The sequence below is a fragment of the Dermacentor variabilis genome, chromosome 6, assembly GCF_050947875.1.
Source record: "Dermacentor variabilis isolate Ectoservices chromosome 6, ASM5094787v1, whole genome shotgun sequence".
NCBI lineage: Eukaryota > Metazoa > Arthropoda > Arachnida > Ixodida > Ixodidae > Dermacentor > Dermacentor variabilis.
In genome coordinates, this window is record NC_134573.1 from 107,472,940 (window position 1) to 107,494,579 (window position 21,640).

General features: G+C 44.6%; 1 protein-coding gene across 2 annotated transcripts in view; it reads left to right on the plus strand.

Moving 5' to 3' along the window:
* Window positions 1-14,064, plus strand: part of CCHa1-R (CCHamide-1 receptor) — a 380,866-nt gene extending 366,802 nt beyond the window's left edge. For both annotated transcript variants that reach the window (XM_075695419.1, XM_075695420.1), the window contains one exon: window positions 11,023-14,064. In XM_075695419.1, coding sequence (XP_075551534.1) covers window positions 11,083-12,315 — 1,233 coding nt within the window. In that variant the 5' untranslated portion in view covers window positions 11,023-11,082 and the 3' untranslated portion in view covers window positions 12,316-14,064. The remainder of the gene's footprint in view (window positions 1-11,022) is intronic.
* The last annotated feature ends 7,576 nt before the right edge of the window (window positions 14,065-21,640 follow it).

Genomic DNA, 21,640 nt, shown 5'->3' on the forward strand with positions numbered 1-21,640 from the left:
AGACAGAGCTTGATATCTAACAAGGACCCTATCTCGCGTCAGCCTCTGTCAGGTACAGCTCCCCGGTTTTAGCTCCTTCTCGGCTTAACTGGAGTGGACAGCCATATTATTACACTAACTCCCGCGGGTACGGAATACAGGGACTCGGGAAACAACATTTTGCTCCAGTTTTAAGCTCGCTGGAATGGTCTCGCCTCAGGTTAATCTCGCAATGTCGCTCCGGCGCAGCGGAAATACACCGGCTTAACGCAAGAGATTAGCCGCCGAGTCACGGTGGAGCAGGTGCGCGATAGCTGCGTTGTTGAAATTATGCTCACAACGGTCCGGTTCCTTCCTTCCGTCTGCCCGTGTGGGCAAAGTTTGTTCTCAACCTGCCCTTGATATTTATACAGTTGCGAGTCCTCAGATACTGGGTGGTGTGTGCATTTATGTCATGGCGCGGCCTTTGCATGAAACCCTCGCTTTTCTATTCCTGTTTTTTGGTCACCATTAGGGAGTCACCTACTTTGGGTCTAGTCGCCACTTGGCCTGCAGTGCGCCCCGTGAAGCTGATATATGTCGAGGAATTGCTCATCCATAAGCGGCGCAGTTGGCTTTGCGGGACGCGGTGGCGCGGGGCTCTGGATGGTAAGATTGTACGGATATTTTTTTTAAATTAAATAATATGTTTTTTATTATATTATAAATATTCGCGACCGCTTGTCACTGTTTCTTGTCGCACGCACGCGGGTTTGTGTTTTTGTAGAATATACACGTGCACCAACCGAACAGATTCCCTACAATAGATCTCTTCGTACACCTGCTATTTTCTGTCTTCAAACTGCTTTAACATCATCTCTATCGGCCTTGCATAGAAAAGATTAGGAGCGAGGTACTTTTACAAAGGCAAACCTTTCTGACTGAAGCTAGGACTTCAAGGGAAATTCTTTATACGATGAAGCTACGTTGCATAATATTGAAGTCAACTCGATTGTGGTCCTAAACATGGCACATTAAAGATATATTCTTAGATTTCTTTCGGAGCGGCTCAGTAAGGAGATGATGATGCCATGGAGGTGCCAGATATTCTTGTTGTCACGTGACGAACGTTGCTTTGTAATACAATTTCTCGAAATTCACGAAAGCGAATCATTGTGTTCAAGCCCAATATGAAAGAAGGCGCTGAATTTTCCTGAGCACGCATGAAGAATGCTATATAACAATGTGCTTTCACTCCGGTGACATTGCTGCCTCTTTGTTTTAGTCCACTCGGCTAAAGCGATTCGAACTACCCAGAAATATTTTTTTCCTAATTTTCGCACGTCTGTGCTTGTGAATGTGTGAATATATTTTTCTTTTACATTTGCTTGAAAAATGCTCAATGTATTTTCACATGTGTTGATTCGGAGTAGCAGCCGGTGTATTTGCAAGCTCTAACATGTCCTTGGAAACAGATGATGATGATGACGATGATGACAATGATTATAAGAACACAAAGTTCATGCCGCCGTTCGAAAAGGAAAGAGAAGCCACTGCCACCCTATATGATTGAGGGAAACACTCGGTGATCACTTCGGAAGACTGGGATAGCAAGGCTGACAATGAAACCTTCGGGGACGACTCTTCCGGAACAGAATGAGAAGAAAATTTTGTGGAATTTAGAAACCAGGTTGTGTACTCGTTTAAGATTCAAACGAACGTTAGAAAATTGTAAGACGGTGCCGCTTAATTTAGCCTGTGTCCTTTCTGCACTACGACGACCCTGATACTTTGTAGCGGCAGATAGAAGGAAAAAGCAAAATGAGCGGCCTTTTCTCTAACTCCTTACGGTGTCCTCTTATCAATAGCCGTAGTTGTTCCTCTTACTGGACAAAAATTAAAGGAGAACAATAAGAGAGTGAAACACAACAAGAAAAAACTACTTGCTACCTAGAGGCGGGCTAACATATTTATACTAAAGTAAGTCTTTCGCAACAAGCTGCATTTAACATAAAACACTGGAAAGGGGTGGGAGGAGCATTTTTTGAAGGTTCTCAGCATGTCTTCTTTTTTTGGTGCCTAGGGAAATTTCTGTGGAGGTTAACGAAGTCGAGATGAACTGAACAAGAAGTCAAATACTGGCGGCCTAATGAAAACAGAGGCCATCTTAAGGTTGTCACTTAAAGGTATGTTCCGATGCATAATAAATTGTTCATTCAGCATTGTGTTTCTGGACACATGTTCTACGTTTATTGGACAATACAGAAATAATATAGTGCACCATAGGTGCATTTTTTGAATTGTAGTATTTCCTGCTATGGGATCATGTATATTCCAATGCTCGACTGTTTTTTTAAAAAAGAAGATAATCTTAAAATTTTGGTGAAACGCTTATTGTTTCTTTTCTCTGCCTGGCAGTAATGGTGTTCCGGTGTCCCGAAGAGAGTGGAAGTTGTGTGTTTCTGCTGGTTCTACTATTGATTACTCTGAACATGCAAATAAGATGCCTCATTTTCTGAGCCATTTTAAGTGCCAATGTTTGTATGCTTTACGCAAAGTAGGTTTCTGATGTCATGATTATGAAGATTTGATGCTGAGCTCCCGTATGTGCCCCTTTTTGCCTCAGTCCCGCCCACCTCCATGTGTAGTACGTCCTCGTGTGCTGTGTTTGCAAATGTGATGGGAGGCCTAGGGCGTACAGTGCCATATCATTGTGACCTTCGACTTTCTTCCTTTCTTAAATAATCTATAGGACAATTCCAGGCGGCAAAGCGACTGAAAGTCTGTGCGGGGACATTTTGTTTGCAAAAACCGAAATGGTCTGCGAGATAACTAGATTCACGTGAATAAAGTTGTTATAGGCACCTCCAGTCGCTTTTGTGATCGTAACGCAAAACATTAAGTGTGTGATCAAGGTACAAGCGACCAGCACACCATAGTGTGAATCGAATGCATTGAAGAAAACAAAAATATTGCTAAAATAGCTTCGCAATCCATTAGGATGTGCTGAGTTGTCTCCGTACTTTTGCTGAAGGAGACATGTGCCAATCATGGTGCAGATTTTGTGTCGGTATGTGTTTATGCACAGACAGAGAGCTCGGGTCTCAAAAAGCAGGCCACTTTCCTTTCTGTTAGGGCATAGTTTTTCTCTGCTGTTTTAACGCGACAGCGTTAAGGAGCTCGTGTCGCAGAAAAGCCGGTGTCGTCGGCGTCAGCGGCGTTAGCCGTGAGCGAAAAATCCCGGAAGGCAATTCATAAATAAAAACAACGTGCAAGATAGGCTAGGTGGGAATCGGACCAGGGTCTCTGGAGTGTGGGACGGAGACGCTACCACTCAGCCATGGCTTCGATGGTTCAAAGCGGGACAAAAGCGCCTCGAATAAATGCTGTGTTGCCGTAGAAACGTGCCGTAGAAAGTAATACTGTGGTGCATATCGGTAAGTATGAGCATGTCAATTACAGAAGTCACAGTTAAACGAGTACCGAAGTACGTTTCCGCTACATTTCTTCGGCGCTTGGCGCACACGCTGAGCTTTCTTGCGTCAAACACAGAAGACCCCCTCCTCGCAATGTACGGTGCTGCCCCCACAGGTGGCGCGCTACTCTCCCGCTTCTCCCCTTCGTCTCGTCAAGAGCATGCCGAGCGAATGCGTGGGCGGTGCGAACGGGGTACCATAACGCTACCGCGTTCCACTCTTAAAGGCGAAGCTTAAGCGAATTCCATTTTTGTCCCTGTCATTCCCGTGTCAATCACCATGGCTGTTTTTGTTATAATCCCGTGTATCCAGTTTACCATCTGTGTATCTCAATTTCTCTTTCATCATTACAGGTTGTCTAGTTCAACTTTCATTTACCTTGTACTGAGTTTCCAGTTTTCTCGACTTCTTTTTCTTTATTAACGTAATGTAAGGAAACATTAACGCACAATTTAAGGCGCCGGCTACTCCTTAGCTCTTGAATGGGTCTAGCTGACAATATACAGTTACATATCAAATAACCTTTTCATACAAGCACCAGAATTCGTCAAGCAACTTTTTCACAGTTCACTATGACGTCAGAAATACCTGGTACATACAATATACAAGTTGAATGACTCCATAGTTTTCTAGAAGAAAGTCTAAAAGATACAAATGACATTCTCGCCTAATAATACGGTCTCTAGTAAGCGGGTGATGTATACATCGTGTAAATGCTTCATCGCATATAGTCACAACAGAACAGTCAACATAACATAATCCACAGACACATATATATACAGCGACATTGAAATGAAAGGAACATCAAAGGCGTTAATAAAGGCCAACAATGCCGCTGTCTTCGTGAAAAGTTTTTACTCTATTCTGGGTCCACAATTTTTTGGTGCAGATGTGCATGCGCTTTAGCCGCCCATTTCTTTTTGCTCACGTTCCTGAGCCTCTCCAGAAAATTAATTTTGCTCTGCGCTTCTCTGACCTCAAAATAAGCCATTTCCATTTCACCCTGCAATGTTTCATTGTTGTTTTAACAAGAGCCCTCTATGCTAATCGACCCTCCGACCTCGAGTTAACATACAACCCCCCCCCCCCCCAATATCTCTGACTTTAAACACAGAATTCTATTTTTGAACGTTGACGCTGGCACCATTACTCCTTTCCAAGCTACTTACACTGCCTAACATTGATTGTAGAACGAAATGTCTCGTATGTTTCAGTAATGTTGCAGTAAGGTTCTCCTTCACACTCAGATTATACATTGGTGGATGTTACAGTATGTCTTTTGTTTATGCATACGCCCAGGTACCTTTATTGCTTGATTATGGGCATGATTTACTGTTTTATTGATACCACATCGTTACTCACCTTTTAAAGAAAGATGACAATTCCCAGCTTTTGTCCCCTTAAACTGAGCTCAAATGTAGCTTCATTGCCACACGTATTCACAAGTGTCTGCAAATCGTTTGCATTGTGCGCCAGTAACACTACTCTGCGCGCATACATTGGCTCAGTCGCGCTCTGTGGCACCCTTTGCACTCTTATAGCAAGGCGCAGCAGCACCGGCCCGCTGAGGTTCTCGAATCAATCTGAAGCTCGTAGTAACGTTCATTTGAAGCTTGCAGACACCACCACAGGCGCATCTTGCGTTTCTTTGACCAGCGCCCAATAAACTGAGTGTCGGTTTGCGCATTAACGATGTGGAGTCAGCACATGCTCGATACGCCTGTGTTGTTGATATTTGATTTTGTAACATGTCCGCTAATACGGCTGGTACGTGATATTTCCGCAACGGGCACCTCTCGACGAGACCTCCTTTGTTCCAGATTTCCGAAGAGTTTAATATGTCGCTTATGCATGCAGAGATGAGACCTTGCTACTTGTGAATATTCGGGTAATCGAGCTCGCAATATATCTCGCAATTTATCTCGCAATTTATCTCACGATATTGCGAGATAAATATCGCAATATCGTCCAGTTATCCACCTTGTGACACTGCACGCAACTACGTTCCATCGGCAGCGGAGGCAAAAAACCATGCCAAGAATGATATGCATCTCGCGATGCTAGCAGTGCGCCGTGTATAACTACCGTAACGCGTGTTTGGCAACGCGGGGAAACGCAATTCAAGCGGGATGAGAGTCTCAACGTGGCTAGTGTTCCACCTCGATTATTAGGTGCACCAAAAAAGCCTTGATTGACCGGTTTCTTATTGAAGAGCTTCCTAATAAAGACTCAAAAGAGACTTGCGTCGATGAGGCTGCCTTAATATTACATCAGGAGCGTTTAGAATACCCGCCGCCTAGTTTCACTGGCACACGAATACGTACAAAGAATTCAGCTGAAAGAGATTGTATGGTACAGCATGCATACCTGAAAGACTGAGGCGTACAAAACTCGAGTATGCAATATAGACTTAGGCGACTGTAATCTTTAGGTTACATATACTTTTTGTACGAAGCAATGAAAATAAATAAATCAGTTCCGTAATGCCTACAGGTCACAAGTCTTCGACAGGTCAAGGAGAGCTCCAAGGGCTCGGACCCATGCAAAGCACACAGCACATGGCAAGTAGAATAGCACTGAAGTATGTCATAGCCTTTCGCATGTCCTGGAACAACTTTTAGATGGGCCAGTTGGCAACCCATCTCAGTAACAGGTTGAGAGCACAAGAACATACACTGATATGCAGAAACACAGAAAAAAGAGGATACCCTCCAGGGAGCTTTTTTTTGTGTGTGTGTGTAAGTACGAGCGTGTGTTTTAGTGTGTTATCTTGCTCTCTTAAGATGTAACGGAGATTTCTGTTATCCTGAAGCACGAAAAAGAAGGGAACGGATTTTCCAGCAAGCTCGAAAAGTCGTGCTTGAGGCGAGACCGTCGCAGTGCAGCTGCTCGAATTCCGACCCTGAAGAGTCCTTGCAGCTGCGGTATAGCTACGTGTTCACTTGGCTGTGACCACGAGCGGGTTTGATTGATTACTTTTTATAAACAATTGTCATTCTTGCCTGAGGATAGTTGAGGCCTATCTAGGTGCACTAAGAAATGAGCATATACACAATAATGCGATAATTCAATATAAAAATTAAATGGAACTTGAGCAAACTGACTCATAATTTGTGGCGTTAGAACACAAACAACACATCAATATTGCCACGGATCGCTGCAGTCGATGGCATCTTTCAGCGTGTTGAAGCTGTTGAAGTCGACGAAGAGCCTTAGCGCGAGCACTACTCCACTGGGGCTTGTGGAACGCACTTCTTAATATAATCTGTAAACAGTCTTCGCAGTTGTGTTCTCTTAAACGTAACAATACAAACCGTTTGTGACACATAGAACTATAGAGTCGGCGGTTTTGCCGAGAAAAAGAAAAAGAACGCGGACATTGAGAAAGCAGGGGTAGAGCGCAGTAAAATGTACTGTATGCAAAAATACAAACAAAAATAAACTGACGATACGTCGAGTACAGATAGTGAATAAAGAGAATTTATTGGGAGGCTTCTTATAAATTTGGTATGCTTTTAAATCCCTAATGCTTTGTTGCTGCACACAAATATTCCGTAAGACATATTTATTGCCTACAAGCCACACCGCGATACTTGGAAGTCTAGATGACAACGGATACATAATGCTCTGGGTAAGAGAGGAAATTTTAAGGAATTAGTAATTACTGCACTTTCCACAATTCAGCTGTCCGTTTTATATGAACGCCCGGCAGAGCAATTACTATGCAACCTATAAAGTGCTGCCTCAGGGAGAATCGGAAACTGGCAAATGACGTGCCGATGTGGCTGTTGAAGCGGCAGACGGTACACTGACAAAGGAAAAAAAAGGGGCTGTGCCAATGAAAAGCAGGCCAGGTGACAACTCTGCATGGGCCACGTAACTAGTATATTTAGCAAGTATAATCTAGAATAAATGGTGTTTCCAGACATAGATAAGAAGTGGACTTAATGCAACGAGGTGAAAATGTAGCTCATAGTACCAGACATACTTCACGTTGTATAACTTATATATGTAGTGACGAAAAATGACATCCATGTGTGCCGTTTGGGATCATAAAACATTGGTAGTAAGTGGGAAACAGGTGTTTAGGAACTTAAAAATAACGGTAGTTAAATAGAGGTGCAGTTCAGTGTAGGAGAGGAATAGAGGCAAAACCGGCGCTGCTTCAGAGCTTTACTTGCGGCAGTAAGCGCAGTGGATGCCCGATTTTCGCTATTTCCAATGGTTTATGTGGTTGATATTTCTTGAAACACTACAAGTAATACGGGCCGTAATGCTGGTCTAGCTGTCACTTCCACTGCTTCGCCCTTTATCCGAGATACGAAGCGTTTTTTATCACCAGTAGATTACGACCAAGCGCGTATTTGTCTACCTGGAGTAGCTTACCAACAAAGAAGCGAAACAACATCAAGCAAATACATATTCGTTCAAGGATTCAACAGAATATTGTTTGCATCGTCGTAAAGAACGATACACTGTTGCTGTGACGTGCACGCCGCAGTTGAGGGCCTTGCAGTAATTTTAACATTATTCTGGTCATAACGGGCAGACATTTCGGTGCGTGAACGATTTCGCAGTGTTTGCCGCGGCTTGGTGTCATTTTAGTTGCGTCCGCGGAACAGTGCAATTCGAGGCCGCTACGCCTTTACTGCGGGTCGAATGAAATGAATGATGAAAAAATCTAGAATCGTTAAAGAAATGGGCTTTATTTGACGCCAGCAATGCCCCCTGAAACTATCCGGGCCGTGGTCTCATGCAACGTAGGCTTTGAAGGATACTTTCACTCAATGAGACACAATGACCCATCTAATAGGCGTGGGGCAACGTCCAATTAGAGTCTGCCGTTTCCTGACTAGCGCCGAAACAGGTGTTAAACCTTGGGCGCTATAACGCAAAACTATTCCAAACTTTTCTATTCCAATTCTACAATCAGCACTCCGCGATTGGTCAAAAACTTTTTTGGACCACCCCCACTTCACCTGTATGTCAGGCCACGTCACGAAAACCGTAATTGTTCTCCATCTGATATGAGGTGTAAACACTGATTTTGCATAATTTAACCGAACAAAAGAAAAATAGCTATTTCTGATTCGACCCCTTTTCGCCATTAGCCCTCGGCTATTGGTCAAAAGTTTTCGGGCTACACACACTTCACCTGCCTGTCACGCGATGTCACAAAACCGCAAGAACTCACCGCATCAAAGTGATGTGTATGCGTTAAAGATGCATTAATATGCCGAACAAAACTGAATTTTCTTCTGAATAGCCGCAGGCTGCCCCGTTCCGAAAGGAATAAACGATGGCTGCCTCCGGTCGCTCAGGTACAGGCGACTCGGAGCTGCCGGAAAGCATGGGTTTATTTGCGTAGAATAAAACTTTTCGTGTGGCCGTGTAACATTTTTCGAGCACTTTCAGTACGTTTACGACCTCGTTCTGCTAACTCTTATTTGCTATGGATCCGTTTCAGCGTCATTCTTAAACTTCCGTTGCATGCCGCTGCGATTTTCGACCAGCCGCTGCAAGCCAACTGAGGGAAAACAGAACAATCACAGACGCCGGCACCACCCTCTTGATCCGGTTATCGTGCACTGACTCGGCCCCAACGAATCCTTCTCCACTTGAGCGTGCTCGTCGCCTCTTGTCAGCCAATTACATAAGACAATCCGCTCAGCATAGGCAAAGTTATTCGTTTTTCAAGCAAACGAAAGTGACCTCCTATGAACGAGGAGAGCGTTTCATTGGTCTGTTGAGACAACCCTACGGGTGACCGCCAGATGCTTGCGTCGGCTGTTACGCAAATTTGACGTCAGGAGATTGGAATAAGGAAGGAAGGAAGGAAAACTTAATTTGGTCTTGTAAGTAGAGATAATTAACCACTAAGCGGGCCGCTCCCACGTCGGGGCCGGAAGGCCAAGCCTCACGGCCACGTCGTGAGCCTGCTGGACAGCCCAGGAGATTGGAATAAAAACACATTGGAATAGTTTTACGTTATAGGGCCCCTTATTACTGTACGAAATGACGCTGTCCGCGCACTCGTGAACCCAATTAATTTCCTGCCAATGGCAGCTTTCTATTTGTTTTATTTGTTGGGGGTACAACACAACACCTTTGGCTACCAATTGAACAGAAGTAATCTTGGAATAGTAGGTCTACATGTCGTTTATTCTTTGTGCTTAATAATCTCTCTGATACTGGCGTATTGAATTGAGGGGCCGGAAAAACTACGCGAAGCATGACGTTTTCATCCATTTTTAACCAAGAGCAATTTGCTAAAAGCCTAAACCTTTGTTTGGTGCAAGAATATTTTGATTGGCATGCAAAACGGGCGAAGGTATTTATTTATTTATTCAAAAGAACCTTACAGGCCCTATGGAAGGGCATAAAGTAAGGGGGGCACATTGAACAGTAAGAGGTATAAAAAGTACAAATTTCTAATAGGAACAGTGCTATAAAAAGATTGCCATGTTACACAATATTGAAGGCACTAGGAATACAAAGCAATATCCGAAGGCACACGAACACTTGTTACTGTTAACAGAGCAAAGGAATACCGTTTATGAAAATGATATACAACATGGCAAAAATGCACGATAACATACACTAGATTGGTCACTCCTGAACGGTATTAAATGGGAAAAGCATGAGTAACTGAGAGCGGAACGTGTCGGGATTAGATATGGAGGCTATGTTATCAGGGAGGTCATTCCAGAGACGGATGGCACGTGGTAGTGCCGATGAATTAAATGCATTTGTTTTACCGTATATGCGCATGAAACTGAACTGATTATGTAATCTGCGTGAAAAAGAGTGGGGTATTTGTAGTTGCAACCGGGTTCGTTTATTAGTGTAAATATATTTGTGGAATAAGCACAGAAGAGCGATGTTACGGCGGATATCTAATGGCGGCAACAGTAGGTCTAGTTTAATTTGTGTAATGCTCGAGTATATACTGTAGTTACGGGATATGAAACGGGCTGCTCTGGGAGGGGAGGGGAGGGGAGTTGAGAGGGGATGTTTGTATTAGCATGGGGCACAAGTTTTTCACACATACTATGTTTCACAGCATCAGTCACCGCTGATGGAAAGGAATTGTGAAGAGAAATTTTATGGCTGGCCCACTCGCAGCGGCGTCGCATCAGGACGATCGCCGAATTCGTTGATGCACGGCACGCTTGAGAACGCTGTGACTGCCACGAGCGCGCTGGTATATAGTAATTTAGCTTATCGCGGGGATTTCGCATTATTGGAACGTCAAAGAATAAACACTAATAAATGGGAAATCAAAAACATCTCAGTGGTTCGTCTTCAAACCTGATCTGCCACTTGTAAATACTGAAGACGAAAGCTCGCATATGAACTACAGTGGCTACAAGTACTGCTTGGTTAAGCATTAGCTGTCACATCCAAGCAATGGCCAGCGGTCTTTGCTCGCGTGCGATTCCTGTCAGTTCTTCTCACCACGTTATGATCAAAAGTTTGTGTTTGTGTGTGTGTGTCTGCGAAACGCACGCACGCACACACTTTAAAGCGTAATCACGATTGTCTCAGATCTGGCTAACGAGCTGCATTTTTGTTTTTGTTTTTGCAGTACCTGTGCATAGAAGCGATCTGATCCTGGCGAGATCCTGCTGCCGGAAGATTGCCGCGCATGGCTGACGTACCAGAGAGCTACGACATGCTGTCGACATCCACCTTGGGGCCGCTCGTTGCCAACGTGACGTCAGTGACGTTACGTGTGTCCAGAGACCAGTCAGTGTCGCGCACCTACAGCAACACCACGCCCACCTCTCATCTCAATCTGACAACGGGTCATGGTGATTCCGAAGAATTTGTGCCCTACGAACAAAGGCTAGAGACGTACGTGGTGCCCACACTTTTCGCTTTCATATTTCTCGTCGGGCTCCTTGGCAACGGAACACTGATCCTCGTGTTCCTGCGAAACCGAACGATGCGCAGTGTTCCTAACATCTACATCATGAGCCTCTCTCTGGGCGACTTCATCGTCATCGCGGGCACTGTGCCGTTCATCAGCACCATCTACATTCTCGACTCGTGGCCGTACGGGCTGTTTCTCTGCAAGCTCAGCGAATTCCTTCGGGACGTGTCCATTAGCGTCACCGTATTGACGCTTACCGTGCTCAGCATCGATCGGTACGTGGCCATCGCCATGCCACTTCTCAACCACAAAGGCCGTCGACACACGAGGCGAACAATCACCATCATGCTGACCGTCGCGGTGTGGATGATCGCTGTCCTCTTGGCCATACCGGGAGCCCACTTCTCGTTCGTGATGGAAGTTGAGGCCACGCCCGATCTGCGATACAGCGTGTGTTACCCATTCCCACCGGAGATGTGGCCCTGGTACCCGAAACTGATGGTGCTCATGAAGTTCCTAGTCCAGTACGCTATCCCATTGATGATCATAGGCACCTTCTACTGCCTCATGGCCCGCCAGCTTATTCGCACGTCGCGCACCCACTTGACGCAGCCCGGCTGTGGTGGCGTGGCGCAGCTCAAGCAGATGAAGGCGCGTGTCAAGGTGGCCAAGATCGCCCTTGCTTTTGTCGTTCTGTTCGCCGTCTGTTTTTTCCCCAACCACGTGTTCATGATGTGGTACTATTTCGCGCCGGACGCACCGTCGCACTACAACAGCTTCTGGCATGTCTGGAAAATAATGGGCTACGTGATGACGTTTGTCAACTCGTGCCTGAACCCCATCGCACTGTACCTGGTCAGCGGGGTGTTCCGCAACCATTTCAAGCACTACCTCTTCTGCAGCCGGCGTGCCGCAAGCGGCGTTCACTCCCGCAACAATTCCTATTCATTTCGCACCATTCACAGCTCGAGCATGTCCAAGTGCACGGCTTCTACCAAGATTTGACGAATGACCTGCCTCCGGAGGAGGGCAAAGGTCAAATGCGATGGCCAAAGCGGGATTCCCGCCAGCGGTGAACCGGAGTTCCGGTCTGTATCTGAGGGAGCCTTTTAGATCTGCCTGCATTCGCCAGCTTCGGACATTCCCAGGGCATTCGCGTGAGACATTTGGCTTCCTAGCGGGCCCTTTTCGCCACGTTCTTTTGGGATGCTAGCACAGAGTGGAAGCTCTAGTAAAGGCACGAGCACGTGCGCCAGTATTCAGGCCACCGTCACCGGTATATGGCACCAGTAGGCCCATTGCAGAGAGGAGTGTGCGTCAGTTTAGTTGCTTTGGAGATAGCGCTTTGAGAACTGTAAGTGGCGGGAAATATTCTTGTAGTGTTCTACTGAAGGACTCGTCGAACAATGATCGGTGTCTAGAGGTGCCAAAAGCACCCACTTCACGTTTAAACTGTACCTATAACTGCACGGCCCATGTTGGTTGGTATGTGTACCAGTGAATTGTTGTGTGCTGTTACCATTGATAGTGATCTTATGATTGCCAGTATTTGCTGGCTTTCCCCATTCGTCCATTCCTGAAGCAGCTTATGGGAACTTGTACGACCATTCTCATGTACATAGCGGTAATCTAAAGCAGTCTTCGACTGAGTCTCTCATACTTAACTTGCGCGCGCCGATGTAAAGTGAGAACGATTGATGGTAACCATAGATCTCTAGTTATTTCAGGTGTGTCATATGCTATAATGAGCAAAGCATGAAACGGAATCTATATTTGTGGCTGATACGTTTTCTTTTTGTGTCTCGAAGTTTGCAGTTCACAACCGCACTGGGACCAATTTATGCAGCACTGTATCACTGAGGCCATCTCGACCGAATAACATAGTGGTTATTAAGGAATAGTAGGTTCTTATTGATACACTTATATGGTTCAACGAAACTTCGTATAGCTGTCGTTGTCCTTGCAAAACAGCCAGCACGATCTGTGTTAGTGTATTCCAGTTACCGGTGATGCGTTGTTTTATCAGAGAAAATTAGTGAGCGAGTATACTTAAGTGTAATTTTGATTTAAGAAAGTATCTTACTTCATATTCATCATGGCGATTGGGAAATTTCCATCCAATGTATTGCGCGCTGTGAAAGGGTAAAATTTTCTACAACAGACTTGAAACGAATCTCGCAACGAGTTTCACAATACAGATATCTGAAGATACATACGCGCATAGGCGCCTGCATCAACATTCGCGCAAACACACACACGAACTGAATATACAGAATAAGCACACATACACCGGTATGCGTCGCTCTTGCTGGTGCAAGTTTTTCACACACGATTACGTCAAGGAGAAATGAAGCAAGTTCCACTGTCATGTAAAGAAGGTTTTTGATAATATGCAAAACACCCATGTCCATTTCATATATTTCACTGAAATTAACAGATCTCGAAGACAGCATTAGAGCGCCGAAATCGTTGGCGTTGTGCTATGAAGAACAATGCGCAATTACGTCAGCGGGACAATTATTTGCCCAGAAAATTCGAATTGTTTGACGCGCACGTTCGCGCACACTAAAACCGATTTGCAGCGCGTGCTTTCAGGTCACTGGCTCGATAAATGCAAATGGTGTATTAAAGCGATAGCTTCCTTGGTTCTCCTTCCACTTGGTGGTGTGTGTGTTTCTGTCTGGCCATTCTGATGTATTCGAAATGTGTGTATATATATATATATATATATATATATATATATATATATATATATATATATATATATATATATATATATATATATATATATATATATATATAGTACATTTTGAATGGTTGCTATTGAACCAGATTCCCTCAGCACAGAAGCTCGATATGCGTTACCCATTAGCCCATGAATGCATTCCTGAAGAACGGCGGAATAAAACACCTTTGCTGATTTCTGTCGTCCAAGTTATAGCATTCAAATGCTTTGCGCCTTAGGCGCCTTGCATAAAACAATTTACCCATCTTGTTACTCACCTGCATAGCTCATCTTGTCGCTAACAATGAAGAAATAAGCTATGTGACGCGTTTCTCAACAGACTGCGGCACTGCGGCACGTTTCGATGAGATCACGCACATTACGCCTCGTGATTCAACACGTTCTGCTGCTGAACAAAAGCTTCCACTTCGCTTTTGCCATCGTTTCCCATCGTACCATGGCTTTTGCCATCGCTTTTGCCAGTTGCCATCGCGGCTGAGGGACGCGTTCGCAACTGAAATCCGCAGCGCGTCTCTTGTCGTAGTCGGCTATTTGGCCTTGGTGGCTCATGTAAGCCGTTTAAGCATGGGAGGATGCGGGTCACCAACCCATCTACCATTGAGAAAAAAATACACGTTTTACGGTCCCTGGGGCGCGCAGTAGCGGTTTTATCGCAGTCGTCTGCTATGGGTGATAACTGTGTAAATATGTAAAGCTTTTAGATGTGCGCGTATATGTGCGTTAGTGTGTAAAAGGATATATGGTGCATGGGTTGATTATTCTCGGTACGAAAAATTGAGCTATCACTAACACATATATCAACCCAAGGTTGGCTCTGCTGGCATAAATACAGAAAAGGACAGCGTGAACAGCCAAGAAATTTGACGCTTAAGAGCGCTTTGTATAGAACTCTGCTGGATGCACTTCATATGTTAAGGAATGAGGCAAACGGGACAAATATTCATCGCAGACGTTCTCGAATACTCTGAGTGCTGTGATTATAGACGTTAAAGATGTTACTGTAGGTAACGAGCTTCCTTGTGACCGGTGTCTTCTTAGCAGCGCGTGTAATATTGTGTGGCTCTGCGTTACACTATGGCTAGAAAATATTGGGAGGTTAGTAGGACAACTCTTTCCCCTCCAAATGTTTACCGAAGGCTTTTAAATTTAAAGCATGTAGCCCCGTAATTTTGTGAGCGGTTTTCAGGACTTACGTGGCGCATGAAACTTCAGGTCTCATTACTATTGCTGTTAAAGGGGTCATGCTGATGTGTGCATTGAAATAGGACTTTCATGAGAAGGTGCTATTTCACTTTGTTGGATGGACGTAGCGTCAAAACGACATAGGTTTCACGCTCCTTGATATCACTCGTAACTACTACCTGGCAAGGTTGTTGTGTAAACAGCCTTGCTTAGGACGTTGAGCAAACAATCCAGTAGGGCGTCAGCCCTAAGATGAGACATTCACGAACTTGAGCGTCTAATCTTTTTTATTTGTTTTTTTGTATTAAGGCTGTTTTAGCAAAGTCTTTAGCATGAATGCTAAGTTTCTGCCTTTGTTTTTCCTGAATGTGTTCTAATTCGCGGTATCCCTCAAATAATCTAATCGGTATGCTTGATAGCCGAGACATCGTTAAGCTATAGCCCTTTTGTTCTTGCATTGCTGGAGTATTCAAGAACGTGCGGTCCAACAGTGATCTGCTTGAATAACGTTTCACAGAGCCCGAAAATGTACAAGATGTTGTGCTATTCGCCTGTATTATTTTTGTCGCGAGTGATTCACAGGCATTTACTAAGAGCGGTGGGTGATGTATTGCCGCGTCAGTCATAACCTGTGATTTGTCCAGTGTTGTCCTTGGCGTGCCACTCTTGTGTGTAATCGTAGGATCGTGATTCGTGTATTTAAGCACTGTACCCTTCCTAGCATTTTCTGCATGAAACTGTATATAGTTATTTATGTGACGAATTCTGTGTCAGTATTGTGTGACCATATATCACTCCTCATCGACGTTCATTAAAAAAGCAGCAGCACCTCAAAACAGGTTATTCGGCGCGTCTTATTCGTGTGCATATGTGACTATGGTGCTTCAGTGATAACAATGTATACGTATTCAAGCACTGTTCATTTAAAACGTTGAGAAGCACCTGTATATATTATCGAGCATTGTTCTCAAATGAAAATAAAAATTCTACTCGTGCTGGCTTACATTTTGTGTGCCTAGTTTGCTTTTAAAACTACTTGTACATTTCACAGATCTTCCTCTGTGTACACAAACATAGCGTAATAAGGCAGTATAGGATCTTGTTAACATGGTAAGTGAATGACTTTCTCAATACAATTTGGTTGCTATAAAAGGCATCCATTAAAGTCAATGGTTCAATGAAAAAAGAAGAATCACAAGAGTTCCCTCATCAGATTAAGAAAATTTCTTCACATCAGATGCTGCTTGGCGCTACTTCTCAGAGAGCAACAACTTTATTTGGGCGAATTGGTTCATCTTGAGCATAACTTCAAGCAACACTAAGAAGACAAGGACAAGAATCTAAAAGAAACACAACAGAACGAGCGCTGAACCCGCAAATGAAAATTTTATTGAAGGAACAACCACGTTAATACCTTTTCAAAAAAAGGCCAACAAGAAAAAAAGGTTGAAGGCCCTGCGTAGTGCCTACAAGTACAGGCGTAAATCTAGAAACACTTTCTCAATTTTTGTTTGTTAAACTGAGTGAACGTGCGCTGACACCTTTATATTCTGCTTTAGCAATGCAGTAAGATTGCGCAATTTCCCTTTGTTTTCTTGCTTTTTGCGTGCTTCCGAAGCGTAGTGTGACTGAACATTGGACTAAATGCGCATCTGTTGCAATGCACAGCTAAATGGCTATCGTACCAGTTTTTTATATTGTTTGTATGCTGCCTTGCCGTATAATTATAACATTGCCCTGTTTATCCGATGTACACTCTTCCGCAACTTAGCGGTATATCGTAAACGATGTCACACGTGCACTTGGTGAAGTTTGTTTCGTGAGTCGTGGAAAGTTGCTGGCGTTTCCGATTTTTCGTTGTATTGCTCAGCTTCGAAAGCTTTTAGAAACGATGAAACCGAGCCTTTAAGAAGGAAACACGAGGAGAGAAGTAGACAGACATACGCTGGGACTAGCAACAAGTTTAATGAAAACAACCACACAGAAGTTCGCAGGGCAGCCAGGCGTGCATGCGTCGTGCATACCACGTGACTATCAACAAAACCCCGTTCGATATCTAGTAACCACATCTTTCTACCGTTCGAGTCGTTGCACTCTAAACTAGTGAGACGTGGCATAGCCACGCCTAGCATCAACAATGTTCTCAATAGAAGCTGCCATCATTCAATGAAGCAAAGCTTTCATGAGTAGATTAAGCGTCTACAGGTGGCCGGCTTTCCTGACACTACTCTCAAAGCAGTAGCCGAGCCAAAACTGAAATAGTTGAAAAAATTAACAGAACGCAGGGCACTCAGCCCTGCCAATGAGGACCTTGAGCGAGCGGAAGTCATGCCCTATATGCACAACGTTCCCAAAATGTGAAAAAAATTGCCACAAGGCACGGCGTTCGGGTTGTGTTCTCGGCGCCATGCAAGATGTCAGGTCTATGCGCTAGGACTGAAAATTGAAAACCTAGGAGTGCCTGTAGTACCAGCCACAATTTCACAACTTGCAGCACATATGCTGTTTATCGCATACCGTTGAAGTGTGGTCGCGTGTATATAGGCTAGACGGGGCACTGTATTAAGGTCCGCTTGAAAGAACACGAAACAGCAGTCATGTCAGGAGGGGCGGCAAACCTGCCTACTCATTGCCGACTGCGCCGCTGTTTGGATGTTCAAGAAGACACACGAATTTTTGACAGAGGAACCACACGATACCAACGAGAACTGATTGAAGCGTACCATATCCGAAAACATGGTCAAAATCAATTTGTTAATGTACCCTCGTTATAGCTGTCAAAGAAAGAGATAGCATAGCTTATTTGGAAATATGTGGTAGCTGGATGTCATTTGAGGTTTTGTTGATAGTCACGCGGTATGTACGACGCATGCGCGCTCTGGCTGTCCTGCGAACTTCCGTGTGGTTGTTTTCATTAAACTTACTGCTAGTGCCAGCGTGTGTCCTTGGTGTTTCCGTCTTAAAGGCTGTGTTCATCATTCCTAAAAGTATGTACCAACAGGCCCAGCAACAGACTCTTTTCGAAAGCTTTCAGGGAGCGGAGAACACTAGGTTCACTAGGCGACTGTTGGGCACTTTCTTAAGAACAAAAGCAGGAAAAAGAAGAGAGACCACGTAATACGATGTGTTCGCAGCTTATACCTTAATTATTTAAAAAGTCTCCAGAGTACAGCTGTTGCGTCGGCTGCAATTTCATTTACTTCGGCAGCACCAGGCTCTCGCGTCGGACACCAATGTGGAACTCACAAAGATCGTCAGTGCTCTTTGTCACCGACCGATTGCCGTCACTAGCAATATGCGCAGCATGAGGATTAGGGGTAATGTACTCTTGCGACCAATTCTAAAGCAAGAGGTTTTTGTGAATGACGGCCCAAGGTCTCAATTCACAATAATTTTCTTTCCTGGGCTGCTGCTTCTTCTTTCTATGGACGGTGGCCGGTCGCCTTCGCTACTTCCGCGTCTAGCAAAAGCATTGACTGTTATTTTATGCGGCGAACAAGTCTGACACCAGAGCTTTTTGTTACTACATGCCCTGGTTCTAGGCGATGTGCATGTTATCGCTGCCGTCCGCTACAGTACTGTGTTCTTCGTACTCTGAAAAGCATGAATTAAAGCCCATCACTCAATGATTAAGCAGCAATAAATATGAGCCAACTGTGGCATTTCCTGCGGCTCTGAACACATTTACTGCGACTGCAGCAGGCTCCTGCAGCAGACAACGCAATCTTATTAAGAAAAGGACCCGTATTCACAAAAAGAAATCTTACGCTAGAATTATACGTCACAGAATATAGGCAGGTCGCAATAGGAGGCTCCAGATTATTCTTGACCAGCTTGGGTTCTCTAACATACAAGGAAACCTAAGGGAAACCTAAGGAAGGGTGCAGGCCAAATTCTGACACCTTCCATTCCTTGGGCCACTTTTCAAACTTAAGTGATGCTTACTGCATGGTATTTACCATGAATGACAAACAAAGGAAGCAATTGTGTATTATGAAAGCGGCCTGCACCCTTCCGCACAAAAGAAAACTTTTCATTAGGTAAGTAACAGACTCCACGCCTCCAGGCTCGGCGGCAGTTCCTTTTGAGTTTCACGCGCGAACGCCTTTATTGAGCTAAATAAAAGTACTTCGTAAAATTTTTACGGTAAACGGTTCATATACAAACTTGTTCGCTTCTTCTCGATTTACGTTCAACGATAACGCAGGTAAGCACACCTTCAGAAGAGCAATACGACGACACCCATCAAAGGGGACGCCGCCGCTTCTAATATGGGTCATTTTTCGCGCGCACCACCATACTGCTCAGGCAGTGGCGCCACCTATGAGCTGTCTGCTTTCGCCACCATGCACGCTTGGGAAAATGCGCCTAGTTGCATGCCAGCTATAATTTCGGCGGCAGTCGCTGGTAGTTGTTTTCGGATTTGTAGGGTGTACTTCGTATGACGTAGCGTCTTCTACATTAGAAACGGTTCTGCAAGACGTACGCAAGTAATTTAACTTGGCAATGGTTGGAGTTTATGCTTCCAGTGAGCTGCACGGCGCACGCAGCGTAATGTTATTGCGCGTGTTTGAGCTTGCAATAAGTCTGACACATGGGTTGTATATTATTATAAAAAAAGTTGAGCAAAACGTGAACAAGGCGAATGCAGGAGCCAACGTTTCGACAAGTGGACTTGTCTTCTTCAAGGCCACTTGTCGAAAAGTTCGCTCCTGCATTCACCTTGTTCACGTTTTGCTCATCGTCTTGAATTTCCATCTCCCACATTCCCCATGTTTTCCCTATAAAAAAAGTTATTTCACTAATGTGTCCTGATTGCAAAGTTCTCCCTGTAGTTGTAAGCTGTGGGTTGGCAGCAAGGTGCAGTAAAGTAACATACGCGACGACTGTAACAGACGCCGTTGTGTTGCGGAATTACTTGAGCTGTCTATATTGACAAACATTCAAATTGCTATTTGCAGATACATTGAGCGGATAACGCGTTTGTTGGACCCCGGTTCTTGCTCACAAATGAAATAGTTTTGGTAAGTAATAAGAGCATACCATAAAGTGTTGAGCACATTTGTTGAGCGAACTGCGGACTGCGCAAAAGTCCGAAGCAATGGCAGCTGCTGAGTTATAGATTTATCTGTTTTATAGCGAATCGATCGAGCATGCGGCACGACCATGCCTGGTCTTACTGGACTATCAGTCCACGCTTTCTTTTTACTTGTGAGAGCTAGTGACGAAAGAGCCGACGGCCAGTCTATACAAGTGATTGAAACCGTACAAGCCGGAAGGCGATGAAAACAGATTGTTTTTGTTCAGTGTTGTTTGGCCCGTTCTAACGACAGACTTGCGCATTTTCAAAAATTATGGGCTAACAAATAGCCACGGCATCATTCTTATGCAATCCCAGTTGGTTATTAGTGCTCTACAGGGCAAAGAGGTAATGCCGAAGCACAAAGCTTATGTGTATTATATTGTTTAGAAGTATATGTTGCTGAGCTAGTCAGTTCATATTGCTGAGCACACGATAAGTATGATCGCTTGGGGGGGTGCCAACAAAGAAGGCGCGCCCCTTGTTCCGTTTCGCCTTTCCTTGTTTGCGTCAAAGCGATCATATTTATGGCCTACTTAGGGTCTACTCAGCGACACATCAGTTTTACTTTTGCATACTGAAAGAAGGTTTTTTGATAGCCGGCTGTGATTACGGTGTTGCGCGATTGAAGTGGCTTTGTATGTTGCGCATTCACCTGCGTGCATGTATTGCATGTTATACAATGGAGAATAAACAGCTGAAAGTTGGCACTCCCCATGTTTCCTTCCGTCCTTCGCAGTTTTGGCCAAAACGATCAAATTTACGGTCTGCTCAGCTGTATCATGTTGGTATATCAAATATCGCTGTGTTGAGCCGCCCCATTGGCCTACTACAGGAGGCTAATGTAGACAAGTCATATCAAATCCAAAATGCGTGAGAACGATATCGTTGACTGACGCCAATCTTCTATAACGTTTGGCGCCTAGATTTTTGGGGGCTGCTTGGGTACACCGAGCACGAGCACTGTTATATCTCAATTGCCATGGCAAGGGATCGATAACGAGAAGAGGTTCTAATTCACGCTGGTAATTCGCAGACACCGCTGCTCTTTGTCGAGTAGGAACGGATACATCGAAACTAGTTCACAACACTTACACACACGACTGCTGGTGATGCAAGTGCCATGTTCGTGCAGTCAAGGGAAATTTCTGCATGTTGTAGTTACTGCTGCGTCAAAAGGTTACACAATGGTTCACAGACGACCTTGTATGACTTGACATTATGTAATTTTCTCAGAGTGAGCTAAGACATCTTCAAATCGTTCCGCATTCCGCGATGGAAGTGGAAGTCATCATCCTGCACTGTTTTGCCTTTGGTTCTCA